This window comes from Maniola hyperantus, chromosome 23, assembly GCF_902806685.2.
Source record: "Maniola hyperantus chromosome 23, iAphHyp1.2, whole genome shotgun sequence".
Classification (NCBI taxonomy): domain Eukaryota; kingdom Metazoa; phylum Arthropoda; class Insecta; order Lepidoptera; family Nymphalidae; genus Maniola; species Maniola hyperantus.
In genome coordinates, this window is record NC_048558.1 from 9,129,994 (window position 1) to 9,149,310 (window position 19,317).

Consider the following 19,317-nt stretch of genomic DNA (forward strand, 5'->3'; position numbering starts at 1 on the left):
TGAATACATTTATATATTTAATAAATTTATTAGGTACATTATTTTTTGACACCTCTACTAGACATGTGTATATATGAGTGCAAACTGGCCACTTGAGCGATGCGAATTCGTTAGTGAACCCTCGTCTACCTACTATTATAAGTCGATGGTAAAACCAGACCTCTATCGCTCATCGGTGCCTCTTGAGCGTGCGACCCGCAGCGCCAGGTCCTCTGCAACCTAGGTCAGAACTCAGGGGTCAGGAAAGCACTACTATGTTCTAGCTCTGTGATGTTGTAGCGAAGTGATTTTGTACGACTTCTCTCTCTCTCTATAATCATTAGGTATCTACCCTTTTAGGACTAAGGTTTTCAAAAATACCGTGGAAACTCTTTGATTTTCCAAAATAAAAATTAGCTTATTGACATAAGCTAATTTTTATCCTATTATTATTAGTTGAAAATCTGATAATATATAGGTAGATAATATATCTATGCAAAAAATAATTTTCACCAATCTATCAATGTCTTCCACAGGAGCGCGACCCTCTCGACGAATACAACCAAACCTTCGTGATATCAGAAGCAGCGCACTGGGACCACCAGCAGCAGTTCAAGAAGACGAAGCCCATCGCCATCAAGGAGACGGACATCGGCGAGGGCTGGGTGCGGGTGGAGCTGGCCTGGGCGGTGCGCGTGTGGCTGGAGGGCCGCGAGCGGTGGCACACGCTGCACGTGGCGTGCAGGACGTGCCAGGTGAGACCAGTGTGCTAGACGGGGGTGGCCAGCAGCAGTTCCAGAGACAAACGAAACGCATTACATTACGTTTTAATTTGTAACCTGATAAAATTTAAAAATGTTAATTTTGTTAACTGCTATCACAAATGATGGTTTGGAAAGCAGCTTTTACAGAAGCTGCAAGAAACTTGTATACCTAATTACCTACTGAATAAATAAATAAATAAAAGTTTATTAAGCTCACAAAGCAAGAGAAACAAAAAACATAAACCAAATATTAAAAATTACAAAATTAAAACGATCCTTTCTACTCTCTAATAGACCTAACACAAAAATCACCTTCTGGTCTGTGCGTGTTCGGTGTTGCCTATTCTTAGCTAATCAATAGAAATCTACAAACAGACAAGCTAGAATTCTAACCCGATTTTCTTCCACAGCTACGCCGCGCACCGCTCTCCTTCCACGAGAAGCACCGCCCATTCCTCGTGCTCTACACCAAGTACGCTGGCAAGCGCCGGAGAGGCCGGACGCTGGAGTGTGGCTCCAACACCAGCGAGTGTTGCCGCGAGCCGCTGTACGTCAGCTTCCAGGAGCTGGGCTGGGACGACTGGATCATCCAACCCGCGGGGTATCACGCCTACTTCTGCAAGGGGACTTGCGCGCCCATATCTGCCGTGTCACAGGCGGACAGCTATCATCATAATATCATTAGAGTAAGTTAACAATTTCTGATATTTTTATTTTATTTTATTCAGACACAAGCCCTTGATTGCAATCTCACCTGGTGGTAAGTGATGATGCGGTCTAAGATGGAAGCGGGCTAACCTGGAAGGGGTATGCCAGTATTTATTATAGCCATGCCCCTTTGGATTTTACAAGGAATCGTACCGGAACGCTAAATCGCTTGGCGGCACGGCTTTGCACGGCCGAAGCCTCCCGCCAGATATAACCATGATATGATAAAATTTAAACAATTTGTGCGCACTAGGCTTGAATTAAGTCCCTGAACGACGAGCGAGCCATAAGCTTGCAGTAAAGATTTCGATGTCGTCTGACCCACCTATAGTGTGGGGTCTTCCAACGCTGCGCTTTCCAGTGCGAGGTCGCCATTCACATTCTTACACCTTATGACCCCAACGTCTATGCCCGTCGTTTGCCACTTCAGCGTCAACCCATTATGTTATGTCGGATACTCTGATTCTCTTACGTATCTCCTCATTTCTGATTTAATCACATAGAGAGACCTCAGACCCCATAGCTCTGAGTGACTGTGAGCTTTCATACGAAAGCTCCTTCGATTAGCACTAGTTCAGAAGGTTATCTTTCCTTCCAGAAGTACTTCTACACAGTGGAGAGGCGAGCGGAGTTCAACCCGTGCTGCGCGCCCACCACCTTCAGCTCGCTGCAGCTGCTCTACATGGACTCCAACAACACGGTGACGCAGAAGACTCTGCCCAATATGGTGGTAGAGTCGTGCGGGTGTATGTGAGAGTTATAGCCGTACTCAGAGTCGCTTAATCGTTACTTAAGTTTAGTTGAAACGAGACAGAGCTATAGGTATCTCTCGCATAAATCTGTCTCGTTTTAACTCAATCTTAAGTAACGATTAGCGACTCTGAGTACCTACGTTAGATTATGTTTAGGTTTAATTTTAACATTAGGTATTTTAAGGCTAGTTTACACCAAGCTGGGAAAGTTAAAAGTTGGTTTGCAAATTTTTTTTTTACTAATACAGTTTACAGTACGCGGCAGAAAATATTATACATCGACCGTTAGAAAGAGATAGCGGTTTTGTAGAGCGTTGTCTCTGTCACTCATACCTATGATCCGTTTTGTCGGTCTCAACGACAGAGACAACGCTCTACAAAGCTGCTATCTCTTTCTAAAGTTCGATGTACAATATTTTCTGCAGCATATCGTCAGTACGATCGATATGAATCTACCCGTAATCTGTCGATTAGCTACTTAGCAACGTTATTATTTGGCAAAAAATATAGTCTTTTTTGAAAAATAACAACAATGTTGCAAAATAACTATCAAAATATTATAAGTAGATTACTTTGTAGTCTTCAAGACGAGCAAACTCAAAATTCAGTCTACTTAATAACTTAATTTATCGACAAACAAAAATAATTTAGTCCAGTATCAGATTTTTATTTACAGAAATTATCCTACAAATCATACATAGCTTGTTTTTTAACTTACCGATTATAGTTGCCTCAACACTCGTGACTGGACCGAACACTCGCTTGGTGTAAACTAGGTACATACGCGGCCGAAAGTGATGTACATCGGCCTTTAGAATGACATTAATTCTGCTTTGACGAGCGTTGTCTCTGTCACTCATACCTATATGACCTTTTGTCGGTCTCAACGACAGGGACAACGCTCTACAAAATATCTGCTATCTCCTTCTAAAGGTCGATGGCCGACTTTCGGCCGCGTACGGTAGGTGCGGTGTGATAAGTGAATTTTGCTGAATTGACATTTAAGTATACCTAGTTTAATTTATGAGATGAGTAAAATGAGCCTGAAAGAGATGAAAATATGAATGATAGTCAGAGGCGTCTTTACCTATGGTGTAGGGTGTGCGGCGCGCACGGGCGCCGGGTCTAAGGGGGCGCCGAGCGCCCTCTAATGCGACACCTCCAAAGATGCGTCGATGCCGGCGCTCTCAAAGAACCTACGCTCGTATTATGGCCGACGCCGTCATCATTTAAAATTGCACCATTTGCATCCGAATTTCCGTTTGAAAATATAACTGTTAGTATTCCATTTTGACCCTGCTCCTACTAGACTAGAGGGCGCCAGGGTACTGCACAGGGTTGCACACGAGCGCCACAAGGGCCGCGTCTGGTGATAGTCATACCTGCGTATATGAAAGTGAATGAGATTATAATGATGAAATGGGTGATAGTTGTTCTACTTAAGTTTATGTGATATTGTGGTTCCGACATTATGTTATAGTTGTATAAGGTCTGTTGTGAATTGTGATGTATTTATGTACTTAGAATTATTTACTTTAATGTGCATTTACGTTAGCTAAGTATTTAATTGATAAATTTATTAGGTACCTACCTATTATAATTTTTATTTTTATCATTAGTTAAACCTAGGTCCTAGGATAGGATAAAGAAATCGTCCTTTATTGATAATAATTGTAATGGTAGCGAAATAACTATATGGGTTTTTGACTTTTGCTTTTTAACCAAAGAAAAATTAAGCAAGTAGGTATGATCTACAATCTATGAACCAACCTTAACAATTTGTTTTATGTAGAGGATATGTCTTATAAGTTAGTTAAGTATATAAGTATTTTGGTATGCATTTAAAATGAAGGATATCGTATCTAAAACAATTTTGTGAGTAATTTTTGGGTTATTTTTTAAAAATAATTTTTGTTATTTTTTCATGTTGACTTGCAAAAATACACACAGACAGTAGAATTTATAGACATGGTGGGAAGCTTCGGCCGTGACTAGTTACAACCCTATCGGCAAAAGCCGAACCACCAAGTGATTTAGCGTTCCGGTGCGATCGATATCGCGTAAAAACCGATACGTCATACGGAATAGATGAGGGTTAAATAAAAACTGCCATACTCCTTCCAAGTTAACCCGCCTCCATATTAAACTGCATCATCACCAAGTGAATTTGTAACGGAATATTAAAAAAACTGGTCAAGTGCGAGTCGCACAAGAAATCTCAAATCAATATAGTTAAAGTTTGCAAGTAATGCAGCGCCATCTTGATGTAATTTAGTAAACTTTTTTCGTGAAGGAACCACAAATTCACGGTTTTCGGGTTTTATCCTTTACTAACGGCACAGGAAAATAGGTTTTGATTCCCGATTCTTGACAGACACGACCGACAGACAGATAGACAACGAAGTGACCCTATAATGGTTTCTTTTTCCTTTGGTAGTATGGAACCCTAAAATATCGGATAAATTCGATGTTTTTTAAAGATAACTACTAGTGATAACAAATAAAATATTAATTAATTAAAGTTTAATGAGGGCCGTAAAGAGTGATTTAGATACACACAGAGCAAAGTCCTCTCATTTTAAGTTCACGTCGCCTCGCTCACCGACCAATGCTTATCACAATATACTTAATTGCTTCAATGATTTATTAGTTACTTTTGTTTACACACAACAAGTATGCCCATTATTTATTAACTGTGAATTCCCTTGTGATAGGTACCTACCTATTAAAATTAATTAAACCAAATATCGGCTTTGTTCGCACCAAATGGTTAGTCAGCGGAACGTTAAAGCGGTGATGGCCTAGTGGTTAAAACGGCTGCCTCCTATTCGGGAGGTCGTGGGTTCGATCCTAGGCACGCACCTTTAAATTTCAATTAAACTAGCTTATGGTCGCGACTTCCGCGTGGACTACACAAATTTCAAACCTCTATTTCATCCCCTTAGGGGTTGAATTCTCAAAAATCCTTTCTTAGCGGATGTCTACGTCATAATAGCTATCTGCATGCTAAATTTCAGCCCGACCCATCGGGTAGTTTGAGCTGTGCGTTGATAGATCAGTCAGTCAGTCACCTTTTCCTTTTATTATTTAGACATCACTTGATTTAACAGTAAAGGAAAAATCGTAAGGAAACCTGCATGCCTAAGCGTTATCCTACATAATGTTCTCGAAGGTGTGTGAAGTCTGCCAATCCGCACAAGTTGTCCAGCGTGGTGGACTATGGTCAAACCTTTCTTATTCTGAGAAGAGAGAAGGCTTGATTTTTTGCTTTTTAATTGCAAAAGACAGTCAAAGATTTCTATTCTTCATTTAAATGTGTACCGAAATTGTTTTGGTATGATAAATTATCAAATAGGTATTTATTTAATTAAGCTATACTTAATTAAGAGATTAATTTAAAAGTGCTTCATTAAATTGGTGACTCACCTTTATGAATCTCGGATCTATAGATAGGGCGTAGGGCTTGAGTCTTGACTTAGAGGTAAAAAACATGACAGGTTATATCAGACTTATAACTCGGTCTCGTCTTAACTCTAAGTAAAGTCAAAGTATATAACACTTAGGCTGAGATCTATAGAGCGCACTCTGCCTTTTCTTAGACTTAAGACAGAGTTAAAATGAGACAGAGCTAATATATATCTCACATAAATCTGTCTCGTTTTAAAACTCAATCTTAAGTTTGAGCAAAGTCAAAGTGCGCTCTATAGATCTCAGCCTTAAAGTTAAACACACCAAGTGAGTTCTTACGATGGAGCATTTTTAAATACTACCACAGCCAAGGAATTAGCGACAACAAAAGCAATGAGTCTCAATTTAATGACAAGTTCCATGTAGGCCTTGATGTTGCTAGTTCCTGTACTATAACAGCGACCACGCAGTCATCCGATCCGAATCCGTGAAAACACGGATATAAAAATATCTATTTACGATATAATATGTCATAAGCTACCATAGGTACAAATAGTTCGTAAAACAAAAAGGAACGTATTTTCACGGACTCGGACCGGTCTTAATCTATATTATTATAGTTAATTAGTTAGTTACTATTCAACAGGCACAAGGAAATCTTTTCTTAGGCCGCGATCACACCTGTAAGTTTTACTGACGTAAGTAGCATACGTAATTGACAACAAATTAATTAGGGTGAATGTACTTAGGTATGAAAAGTTTGTCATTAGTAAATTTTGTCGTGTAAGCTACTTACGCGACTAAAACTTACAGTTGTATCTGCGGCCTTAGAATAGGTCAATAAGCCAAAATACCTCGTTAAGCATATCACTTTCTATGATAAGAAAAAAAATTACTTACTTAACTACTTTTATGTTAATAAAAAAGACAGTTTTTTCGATAAAAAAACAAAACATTATTGATAGATTTATTTTGTATGAATCTTCTTCAAATATTTTCCTATAGGTAATAATTTACCTACCTACTATATAAATAAAATATCAAAAATCAAGGTTTTTAGCTGTCGGTAGTCGGTAGAATACTTTCTCACAATCATCAGCTGTTTCTCTGAATTTAAATAACGATACGATACAAAATATTATAAGTATGAAATTAAGTCCAAAACTTTTGGCGTTAGCTGCTTTTTAGCAAAAGAACGGCAGCTTAGTTTCTTCGTACTTGAACTGTTCTTACAAAAATAGTTTGATGTACAGACATACAGTGCTCGAGTATTATAGTTTTAGTGTTATGCAGACTAAATAAAAATATTCATTTCGTTACAAACTATCTTTTATTTAAACACTTTCTTTTGAACTTTCGTCATTTATACTTTGCTTAGACTTAAGTTACCGTTAAAACGAGACAGATTTATGCCAACTATATAACACTGCCTCGTTTTAACCGTGTCTTAAGTCTGAGCAAAGTCACAGTGCACTCTATAGATCTCACCCTAAGGGCTCTTTTCTGGAGACACGGCGCGCAGCACGACGTGGCCAAGTTTGAGAGGGTTTATGTAGAAGCGTTTGCTTGTTTTATGGCGTAGTACGATACGACGCGCGACGCAGCGCACCACGCGACGTGCAACGCACCGCGTCTCCAGAAAATAACCCTTCGTGTTATCCTTATCCGCAGGGAGTATTATGAAAGGAATTGGGTATTTTACTACTTTTGAACTTGATAAATATTATTACTTTATTATAAACTAGGATAAAAATAATGACGCACGCTGAAAAACTATTAAAATCCAACAAAGATTTACAAAGTTACAGGCATTTTAATTTTGGACTGGGAGGGTCTTCTATCCCTTTCTCGCAAAACGAAAATTTGTATGAAACCGCACGAAGCTACTGTGGCATTAGTCACAATGACGTCATAATTCTATATCGCTATCTCTGTCTAATCAGAAAATTTTAAATGCTTATAACTTTTTGTTACTTGATCGACTTAATTAGTTTTTTTCAGTTTTCGTCTTTATTTTTATCCTAGTTTACAATAAAGCAATAAAAAAATTAAATTCAAATACCCAATTGCAAGACATGTAGATCTGTCACTTTTTATGATTTGAAAACAGCAACTGCAAAGTTTCTGCCGGTTCTTCTCGGTAGAATCTGCTTTCCGAACCGGTGTGGTAGTCTCCGCACCTGGTGTTAAGCAATTACCGCCGCATAAGCATTCCTATCAGGAATTTATTGATCTGACTCTTGAAATCCCCCCCCATGCTGAAATCCAGTGGGAATACGGTCAGAGGGAGTTAGTTGAGAGAGGTACAGTACAATGCAGAAAATCTTCGACTTTTAGAAAGAGATAGCGGTTTCGTAGAGCGTTGTCTCTATCGTTGCGACCGACAAAACGTCACAATAGCTATGAGTAACAGAGACAACGCTCTGCAAAGCCGAAATCTCATTCTAAAGGTCCATGTACAATATTTTTTGCCGCGTACTGTACAAACTTTCATCTTTATAATATTAGTGTGATTTCACCCGTAAAAACTAAAAAAAGTTGAAAGGTATGCAAATAATACTATGGTTCAACGCACAACACATCATTTATTAAATAATTTATAATAATTATTTATTTATTAATAAACAGGTAGTTACATAATATAAGCAACAGATCACATTAGCAAAACGCGGCCAGAAGTATCTTGTATCGTGTATACACAATAATTACAGTACGCGCCATAAAGTAATGCACATCGACCTTTAGAAGGAGTCGTTGAGACCGACAAAACGTCATATAGGTATGAGTGACAGAGACAACGCTCTACAAAGCTGAAATGTCATTCTAAAGGCCGATGTACGTTATTTTCTGCCGCGTAATGTATAGTACTACCACTTTCACTGTCACTTTCATTTATTCCATCAATGGGAACGAGTTATGCAGAAATCAGCCAGTAAGAGAAAAGTGAAAAAGTATAAATTGAATTATGAGCTTTAACACGTTGCAATAAAGCTCACAAACACACAGTTTCACCTGATTTCTGCAGAGCCCGTTCCAATGAAAAATGCATTTAAGGATTGAAAAAAGTCTAAATTAGACATTTTTTCTTCTAATATAGTAGCCTACTTAAAACCGGTGAAATGAAATAAAAATAGATCGGATATCTAAATATATAAAGGGAAATGGTGACTGACTGATTGACTGACTGACTGATCTATCAACGCACAGCTCAAACTACTGGACAGATCAAGCTGAAATTTGGCATGCAGATAGCTATTATGACGTAAGCATCCGCTAAGAAAGGATTTTTGAAAATTCAACTCCTAAGGGGGTGAAATAGGGGGTTGAAATTTGTGTAGTCCACGCGGACGAAGACGCGAGCATAAGCTAGTTCAAAATAAGTTCACTAGAAGCTTTTAAACCATTTTACCGATTTAAAGGTAAGCTACTTAAGGCTTCTTTACAGTGCATTTTAACTTTGCTCAGACTTGACAGTGTTAAGACGAGACAGATTTATATCTAAATATATAAAAGGAAAAGGTGACTGACTGACTGACATTACCACACAACGCACAGCTCAACCTACTGGACGGATCGGGCTGAAATTTTGAAATTGGATTTTTGAAGGGGTTTGAAATTTGTGCAGTCCATGCGGACGAAGTCGCAAGCATAAGTTGGTGGGGACATAAATCTGTCTTATTTTAACTCTGACTTAAGTTTGAGCAAAGCAAAAGTACCCTCTACAGATCTCAGCTGTCAAAAATAATATAAAATATGTGAATATTTCCTTCAGTCATACTAAAAACAATAAAAATAAAAATGACTATCCCAATTATGCAATTAACAGTTAATCTTAGTTTTTCGTAATCAACACAAAAAAAAGCTAAGTAATTACTATTTAAAATTACACTAAATTACATTAAGGTGAATAATCACATTTTCTGTAAATCTGTATAAATAGATATAGTGCAATATATTAAAAAAGTGGGAGATTTGAAATTATTTTTGTACCACTAAAGTATACATTTGAACTAATTATTTGAATTTTCCCGAATTATACTCAATTGAACGAAGTGTATACACTTGGGCGACAGGTCAAGATGGCAATCGAGGATGGAACGCCCCGCACACCCGCACAGCCCTCACGCTACAGGTGCAGGCGAGCGCGGGTGACGTGCGGGGGGCTCCCTCCCGCCTCATACCCCGATTGCTATCTCAACCTGTGGTGGACTAAACAATATCTAGCCGAATGTGTGACATTTATAGTGTTTAAACTATCGGCAATCACAGTACAAACATTTTTATCAATAAAAAACTATTTTTTTTTATATTTGAGAACTTTTTTAAATTAATTAATAGAATATATTAGGTACCTACTACCTACGCACGGGTAGTTATTCTATACTATTAACATTTTTCTAACAGTAATGTGATATTTCACCTTAAATATAAAAAGACAGACAAAAATCTGTTACTTACATAGTTATTTTTAAAAGTTTAAAACATCACAGAGTTGGGAGTCTCGCTCCAAAGTTGCCTCAATAGTTGGACATTATCCTTAACTAGAAACATTAAATACATAGAAATATAGGTCAAAAGTTGACGCTGTCGAGTAAAATCACAGCTTAGCAACCATCCAGTTTCAAAATAAGCGTACTATAACCCTATCCGCAGAATGAAGTTAGTATAGCGCTCTCTCTGTTACGTAATCCCATACAAATGATAAGAGGCAAAAATCTCAGTGGGCCTTAACCATTTTGAGTCACCAACCAATCACAAACGTGTTTTCAAAAAACATTTGAAATTTAATTAGAAAAATTAGTTACGTTTCTGATTAGTCGGTGTATCAAATGGTTAGCGCCGACTGATATATTTGGCTCTGTCATTTGTATGGGATTACGTAAAAAAAGAGAGCGTTATACTAACTTCTCTAAGTGGATAGAAATAGTGCAGAGCAAACGGTGCTCGATGAAAAAGCGCACAATTTGCAGTCGCAATAATAATACCACAAATTCTGTCAATTTCAATAATCCGATGTTTGACAACTAGTCAAATCAGTACCTTTTTAACAAACGTCAAAACACGCGCTTAGTATGCGAGCTTCAATGAAATACTAGCATGTGACGTCACAATGATTTGACGTGCTCTTTTTAGTTTAATCCATAATTTAAAATGGTTATTACACTTAAAACTAACAAAAAGCCGTGGATTTTAAGTATTTTGGAAACCCCCATATTTAATAATCACCGAGAAATAATTTATTTTTGGCATATGCAAACCGTATTACGATTGTCGCGATTTTCGGGTTTCGAAATGTTTGAAAACCATAACGGCAGCAATCGTCAGCGATGTATTGTATGTATTAATTGTTTCTGAACTGTATGATTGCTAAACGGTGGTCGAAAATAGAATGGCACAATTTAATGATTTCTTCTCTTATAATTTCAATGTCTTTTAGACTTGGCAGGTTTTGGTTTTTTGTAATTAATTTTTAAATAGTTATACGCTTACAAACTAAATGTTTCATACATTTTGGAATGATTTCTTCGATCACAAGCCTTCGATTTTGGAAAAAAAAATTCAATGGTGTTAAAATTTTAACTAGACTTTTCTAGTCCAAATTCTAACAGCAAAACACGCCCCTTACCGAAAAAATATTGCGGGGAGTCGCTCAATCAATCAATTTCATGTTCTCATGGAAAAAAATAATGAAGTGTATATAGCCACAAACGGTCGTTAGGGCGGTTTCAGACTAGCGTATTTTTTTGAGCGTATACGGTCGTTTCAGCATACGCGCTTACACGCGCGCTACATACGCGCTTCAAAAAACCGGACGCGCGCATACGGGCATATTTCGGCGTGTTCGCTCGAACCGGTGGTGTTTCGGGGAGGTGTCTCTCGCGGCTCGCGCTTATACGAGCTTAGAAGCGTGTCAACGCTCGTACGAGTTGAGTGTGTGCCAAAAGGCGCGCCTATACGCGCCTACATGCGCTTCCAAAAACGAGCCTATACGCGCGTATAATACGCTAGTCTGAAACCGCCCTTAGATTTAAAAAAAATATTCAGCCACAAATGAAGTCATTCCATTGAAAATTAAACCTTAACAGTTTGCGTTAAGGAACAAATTTAAAGCCTTATTATCATTTTTCATACGAACGACCGCTTGTGTAGCCGTATATGGTCGAATTTTTAATTAAACAAAATTTTTTTACGTTTCCAGTGTTACCAGATTTTTATTGATAAATAGTGCTGGGGGCAAAAAGAATCACCAACCGAGTTGGTACAGTTGCTATGGGTAACTTTAGAAAGGTGTAACATTGTGAGTCGATGGTTCAATGCAATCCATACTTAATATTATAAATGCGAAAGTGTGTCTGTCTGTCTGTCTGCTAGCTTTTCACGGCCCAACGGATTTTGATGAAATTTGGTGCAGAGGTAGCTTAGATCCCGGGGAAGGACATAGGCTTTTATTCCCGGAAAATCAAAGAGTTTCCGCGAGATTTTTAAAAAACCTAAATGCACGCGGACAAAGTCGCGGGCATCATCTAGTTAATTATAAGATAAAAACTCAATCACCTGCTGTAAATTATTTAATAACATCTAAGACCACCTAATTACTACTTACACCGTGAAGCGTATCTTAAAACCCTTATTTAAAGCACTATTATACCAATCTAACCTACCTCTGGTACTTATTTTAGTTTAGTAATTATTTACTAGTTTTATGATGTTTCCTTCTTACTCTGCTTGTGTGAGCTCAAATTAAAATAGAGAAGCGGGAACTGGTTCAGTGCCTCATTTACATGATACAACTGAACCACATTCATCACTATTTTCCTAAATAGGGTATCATTATTTTACGATTGTTTAATTAAAAATTCGAGTATAGACACTCCCAATTCCCAAAAATTATCATATATTTAAATCATCACGTAGTTTATATTTTGTCAAACAAAATATGCCACAAGAAATCAAGAATTCTCAATAGCACTGTTTAAAAAAAAATGGAATATTTCACATTATTTTATAATAATTTTTGTATAAATATTATAAAAACTCTAAATACACACAACCTTTGTGACCTTGAAAAATTCAAGATGGCGATATTTTCCTGTCAAAAATTGTTTATTACATTAACTAGCCTATTTTTTCATTAAATCAACAATAAATATAATTATATAATAAATATTATAACAATATAATATATAGTTTAGAATTGTGACTAACATTAAAAATACTGTATCATACGTCATTTATCTTTCGCAGTCATTTTGAGAACCCAGCTGGTCATCTATATATGTCTCTTTCCTTACCATATCATTTGCATATTTCGTCTCATTATCTGAAAAAAAAATATCTTTATGAAATGTGTGAAGTCTGCCAAACTGTATTTGGTACTTGTAGTAGAGTATGACCAAACTCTTTTCATTCTGAGAGGAGTCCCTTGTACAGTGCGACTAGGCTAACTGGGCGCGTGGCGAAAATCGGAACTGATGTTGCCGCCTTTGTTCTCCAACAGCGCCCCCCTGTCAATGTCATTCAAGTGCCAAGAGAGCCTTGTAGCACTGTAGTTTTAGTGATTTAGTATTTTTCAAACCCGCAATGTATAGCGTGCAAAACTCGGGATCAATGCCCCGTCTACGACGCAGCATTTACCCCGCGGCACCTAACCACGCAACGCTCGTTGACCTCTAGCGTAAGCTAGATATTTTATTTACAATACATTGCGAACTTTTAAAATAGGGTTTTACTTACTTTTTCGGTGGTTATATCAGTGTGTGGTGAGTTTATCAGTGTCTTTGTCGGAGGGAGGCGCGGGCTCCGAGCGCGCGACCTTGATCAGCACCGGGGAGGGGAGGGACGGGGGCTCCGGTCTGGTCAGGGGAGTTAGGGCTCCAGAGTTCACGTCCTCTATCGCCTTGCGGAGCTGGGAACAAAAGGTCACTTGAGAAAAGTCGCGCTCGCTGCGCTTGCAAATAAATGGAGAGTAATTTTATCCAAATCCTTTCAACTAAATGATATGGTGGTTAATTCTGTTGTCACACAATCACAATTTTTGAACTAAGCTAAAATTACAGGTTGAAATCTATTGCTATCCTTTTCACAATACTCCCTGTGGAGTAATACGACGTTCGTAGTCGGGGTTTAGTTTTTTCTCTAAAGGTACGGAATCCTAATAATATTTACAATGAAAGAACTCACCTCTTTGAGAGACACCACGCCTATTAGTCTTCCGATGGCCGTCACGTACGCGCGACTCACGCCCAGAGTCGAGAACAACGAATGTACCTGTTAATAAAAGGAAATAAAGTCTACCTGGGGTCGGCTAAATATTTAAAATATTACTTATTTAGTCCGCGACAGGGTGAGATAGCAATTTAATTTTTAATTTTAATTTATTTTATTTTGTAGAGACAAACAGATACAATTAGTTAACTAGATAGTATATATATAAAAACACTTAAACCAAAGCAGTCTCCAATGAGAAATTAACACTTATAACAAAAAGTTATGTTCACAATACACGGGCACAGTATGCGTATGAAAAACTAGGCACAGAGTATTTAAAACTAACTAGGTAGGTAAACTTATGGAACACAGAACTAATATCGACTAAAGTATAAACTATAACTAGGCAGAATTTGATATAACATCCTTAATTGCTAATTTATACCTATGGAGACAATCGCGGTATGAGGCCGGGGGACACACTGCACACCCGCACTCGCCCGCACCGGTTCAGCGCGGGGGCTGTGCGGGTGTGCGGGGCGTTCCCTCCCCGATTTCCATTTCAAACTGTCGCGTACTATAGAAAATCGTTCACACGGTATTTAAAAAACTTAAACCGGCTCGTTGGAAAGCTTGGAGCACCGCAGAGACGTAAGCTCTCTTTGCGTGTTCTATCGCCTCTACAATGGGGAGTGCTCTGAAGAATTATTTGACCTTATTCCACCCTCCCTTTTCTACAACTGCACCGCACGCCACCGCAAACAATTTCACCCTCGCCACTTGGGTGTTTGGTACACTTCGACCACCCGTTGTGCCAGATCCTTTTCTCCACGCACATGCAAACTGTGGAATCAACTCCCTTCGTCGGTGTTCCCATTAGATTACAACATGGAGTTATTCAAGGGGCAAACCAACAAATTCCTGAGAGGCCGGCAGCGCATTGGTGGTTCCTCTGGTACTGCAAATGTTCATGGGCGGCGGTAATCACTTAACATCAGGTGACCCGCCTGCTCCGCTGCCATTTTTATTTAAAAATACAAACCAATGCGGACGAATACGCAGGCATTATCTTCTAGTACATAATTCATAGCCAGCTGTGATAGCCTAGTGGTTAGGACGTCCGCCTTCTAATCGGAGGTCGGGGGTTCGATCCCGGGCACGCACCTCTAACTTTTCGGAGTTATGTGCGTTTTAATTAATTAAATATCACTTGCTTTACGGTGAAGAAAAACATCGTGAGGAAACCTGCATACCTGAGAGTTCTCCATAATGTTCTCAAAGGTGTGTGAAGTCTACCAATCCACACATGGCCAGCGCGGTAGACTATGGCCAAAACCCTTCTCATTCTGAGAGGCGACCCGTGCTCTGTAGTGAGCCGGCGATGGATTGATCATGATGATGATGATGATGATGATGACATAATTCATACTAATGTTGTAAATGACTATGATTATGATACGAGACCTTAAGCAGCGAGGTCCGCTCCACCAGCTGGAAGGGCGCGGGGTCGATGTGACAGATGTACAGATTCTCGTCTTCAAACTCCGAATCATCCGCGTCGTGTAGCTGTAGTAACAACATTATCAAAATCAGTCAAGCAAAAATTTGGAAGTCAGTGGAAATTGCTGATAGAAGCAACTAAAAAATTATGAAATAACAGTGTTTTTTTTGGATTTTTAAATTAATTGTTTTATCAAAAAAAACCGGCCAAGTGCGAGTCAGGGTCGCGCAACGAGGGTTCCGTACTACAGTCGTATTTTTTGACATTTTGTACGATAATTCAAAAACTATGATGCATAAAAATAGACATAGAATGCACAGATGAAGACCTTTCATATGATATCCCCACTTGAAATAGTTATCTTACTTTGAAAATTGAAAATACTAATTATTAGTTCATCACCACAATTTAAGTTATTTTTGTGTGATGTTACCCTAAATTCACGGTTTTCAGATTTTTCCCCTTATGTCTGCTATAAGACCTATCTACCTGCCAAATTTAATGATTCCAAGTCAACGGAAAGTACCCTGTAGGTTTCTTGACAGACCAACCGACAGACAGACAGACAACAAAGTGATCCTATAAGGGTTCCGTTTTTCCTTTTGAGGTACGGAACCCTAAAAATGTAGGTATAGTACGCGACAGGTCAAGATGGCAACCGGGGGGCGGATAGCGCGGGGGCTGTGCGGGCAAGGCAAAATAGTTGTCACTTTAATAAATGAGGAAGTTTCTGACCAACGTTCGATACAATTTTCATAGATGGCGCTTAAATACTAACACCACTAAAAACGAAAAGTAATACCTATATCTATATGATCTATGCTTTAATGTTTAGGTCGTGTCAATCAATGACACAGATGAAGAGTAACAGTTAGCGTGCACTGCAGTTTTCCTTATGTTACTTCGCCATAAAATCTGTGAACTATAATAGAAATAATTAATTAATTTTGCATCGGGGAAGAAACGTAAGGATTGACTTGACCTAAAGCATAGATCATATATATATATATATATATATATATATATAGGTATTATTTTTCGTTTCTAGTGGTGTTAGTATTTAAGCCCCATCTATGAAAATTTTTACGAACGTTGCCCTGAAACTTCCTCATTGACTCACAATTTCTCGTTTCCTTGCGATCTGCAACATCCGATCGAAGTCGATCTCTTTGGCCATTTCCAGTTGCTCCCACGCCTTCTGGTCTTCTGGCGACATGTCGCACACTCGTTCGCGAGGCTACAACAAACAGAACTACAGTCATACAATTGCTGTTTGGCTTTATAAAATAGCAAGAACAAAATTTAAATTTAAATTAAATTTAAAAACAACTTTATTGTTACTAAAATTACAGAGAGTAAGAATACAGGATACACTTAAAAAACAAAGGGCGACCTTATCACTAAAGTGATCTCTTCCAGACAACCCATACTTAAGAACTTATAGAACTGTAAGACGGGGAGTCGCAATGTAGCTATAAATATATATATATATATATATAAATAGATATATAGGCATACATAAACATACACTCTAATAGGTACATACTATACAGTATAATGTTATATAGTATAATATAATATATACATATATACATAATGTAAAATTCTATTTTGTTCTCATGGGAATTTCAGCTCTCTCATCTGATTGGTCTGATGTGTAAATGTGTAGGTTTTTTTATAATTATTTATGTTTTATTTAAACTTTCAATATAATGTATGTACATGCGAATTTCGAGTAGATTAGATACTCAGTTTTTTCTCGTAGGTAGTGAGTGAGTTATTTCATAACACATCATAGTGTGTGTCACTCGGGGCTAAAATATTTTGTTGTTTTTTTTATTTTTATTCAGATACAAGTTAGCTCTTGACTGCAATCTCACCTGGTGGTAAGTGATGACGCAGTCTAAGACGGAAGCTGACTAACCTGGAAGGGGTATGGCAGTTTTTATGAAACCCAGCCGAGGTTTGGTTTCTACAAGGCATCGTACGGGAACGCTAAAACGCTTGGCGGCACGGCTTTGCCGGTAGGGTGGTACCTAGTCACGGCTGAAGCCTCCCACAAGACCAGAGCAGAAATTTAGAAATTTAATAATTGCAAACCCCTGCCAGGAATAGAACCCGGGACCTCCCACTAATAAGACCACAGTGCTTACCACTGCGCCAGGGAGGTCGTCGTTCTCGGACGGCCGTCAAAGGGAATTGTTTCCACAATCCACAGTTTGCATGTGGCACAACGGATGGTCGAGACTCCAGAGTTATTTTAGCGTTTAAACTACCGTGAGTGATTTCCATTATAAATACTATCTGTCCCGGCTTACTCACGTGTGTAGTCGACGTTAGCCCGACTAGTTTCGAACCCATCCGGGGTCCTTTTTCAAGGGAGTCCGTCCGCGCACGCGCCGCGGTTTTGACAGTCAAAACTGCGGCGCGTGCGCGGACGGACTCCCTTGAAAAAGGACCCCGGATGGGTTCGAAACTAGTCGGGCTAACGTCGACTACACACGTGAGTAAGCCGGGACAGATAGTATTTATACTCCAGAGTTAGTTTGAAAGGCCAATCTTTCGGATTTCAATCCGCTCCTTTTTGACTGTATTTTTTTAATGTATAGACTAGCGTTTGGCTGCAAGCCCCTTCCAGGTTAGCCCGCTATCATCTTAGACTGCATCATCACTTACCACCAGGTGAGATTGGAGTCAAGGGCTAACTTGTATCTGAATTAAAAAAAAAAAAATCAGGCCTGGTGCAGAGATGATACAGCCTAAGATGGAGCGCGCTTGAGCTATTGAAGCTGTAATGGGTGAGCTACTCACCAACTGCACTTTCTTGTTGATGGACGGACTGCGAGGCAGTCCACCCAGCTGATCAGTCAGTCCGCTTTCCACGTCGGGTAAGAGAGTCGATCTCTTGAAGATAGCTTCGAAAGCTGCTCGAATTCTGACAAAAGAAAGGATTTTTGAAGTGAATACATCTTTAGTACCGTTATGATTCAAAACTCGATGAAAAAAGTGAAACTAAAAATTTTTTGCAGAGCTCCACTTTTTTGGATGTAACATCCGCCAGGTCGATTTTTGGATGTAACATCCGCCAGGTCGATTTTTGGATGTAACATCCGCCAGGTCGATTTTGGATGTAACATCCGCCAGGTCGATTTTTGGATGTAACATCCGCCAGGTCGATTTTTGGATGTAACATCCGCCAGGTCGATTTTTGGATGTAACATCCGCCAGGTCGATTTTTGGATGTAACATCCGCCAGGTTGATTTTTTCGCATAAAACGAAGCCTATGTCACCCGGACCATAACAACGAATCATTTGACACCTCATTCATCAAAAAGTAGTTTAGGCGCTACGGTGGAATACACATAATGTGATACAAGCATACATAAAAGACGCGGCCGAAAGTAATGTACATCGGCCCTTAGAATGACATTTCTTTCGGCTTTGTAGAGCGTTGTCTCAGTCACTCATACCTATATGACGTTTTGTCGGTTTCAACGACAGGGACAACGCTCTACAAAATCTGCTATCTATAGGTCGATATCTATTACTTTCGGCCGCGTACTGTATACATACATAGACTAACCATATACATATCATACACCTAAGACTGCGCCAGGGAGGTCATCAAATATTTTCATTTGTGGTCCTGGCAAACATCGCTACCCCCAAACTGAGGAGCCCTGGCGATACCTGGGTGTGAATGAGTCTGTCTTCTTGAGGAATGACTCTATCCTGAACAGTTGCCCAGGCTGCATAGACCACTACCCTATACTGAGGAACCCTGGTGAGTGGTGACATACCTGGTCTCCGCGCCGGTGACGGTGGTGTACACAGAGGGGTGCAGCGCCACGGGGGTCTGCGGCCCGCTGCCCGGCGACACCAACCCCCCTCCTCGGGTTAAAGTGAACGAGTTTGTCTTCTTGAGGATTGACTTTGGCCTGAACAGTTGTCCAGGGGCTGTAACACGGTGAAAAACCAAATTAGCCAGGTAACTTT

General features: G+C 39.2%; 2 protein-coding genes across 15 annotated transcripts in view; one reads left to right on the forward strand and one right to left on the reverse strand.

Moving 5' to 3' along the window:
• The window catches only part of daw (dawdle), a 104,854-nt gene that overhangs the window by 14,928 nt on the left and 70,609 nt on the right, over window positions 1-19,317 (forward strand). The window contains exons 3-5 of one of the 2 annotated variants that reach the window (XM_069506638.1): window positions 516-734; window positions 1,154-1,429; window positions 2,050-2,929. In XM_069506638.1, coding sequence (XP_069362739.1) covers window positions 516-734; window positions 1,154-1,429; window positions 2,050-2,205 — 651 coding nt within the window. In that variant the 3' untranslated portion in view covers window positions 2,206-2,929. The remainder of the gene's footprint in view (window positions 1-515; window positions 735-1,153; window positions 1,430-2,049; window positions 2,930-19,317) is intronic. The other variant, XM_069506639.1, reaches the window with a different exon arrangement.
• The window catches only part of ClC-a (chloride channel protein 2), a 68,602-nt gene continuing 61,744 nt past the window's right edge, over window positions 12,460-19,317 (reverse strand). For 11 of the 13 annotated variants that reach the window (XM_069506528.1, XM_069506523.1, XM_069506526.1 and 8 more), the window contains 7 exons: window positions 19,122-19,278; window positions 18,132-18,255; window positions 16,441-16,557; window positions 15,284-15,385; window positions 13,793-13,879; window positions 13,346-13,517; window positions 12,462-12,932 (listed from right to left, as the gene is read on the reverse strand). In XM_069506528.1, coding sequence (XP_069362629.1) covers window positions 13,362-13,517; window positions 13,793-13,879; window positions 15,284-15,385; window positions 16,441-16,557; window positions 18,132-18,255; window positions 19,122-19,278 — 743 coding nt within the window. In that variant the 3' untranslated portion in view covers window positions 12,462-12,932; window positions 13,346-13,361. Of the gene's footprint in view, window positions 12,933-13,345; window positions 13,518-13,792; window positions 13,880-15,283; window positions 15,386-16,440; window positions 16,558-18,131; window positions 18,256-19,121; window positions 19,279-19,317 lie in introns of all 13 variants that reach the window. The other 2 variants (XM_069506529.1, XM_069506530.1) reach the window with 2 other exon arrangements.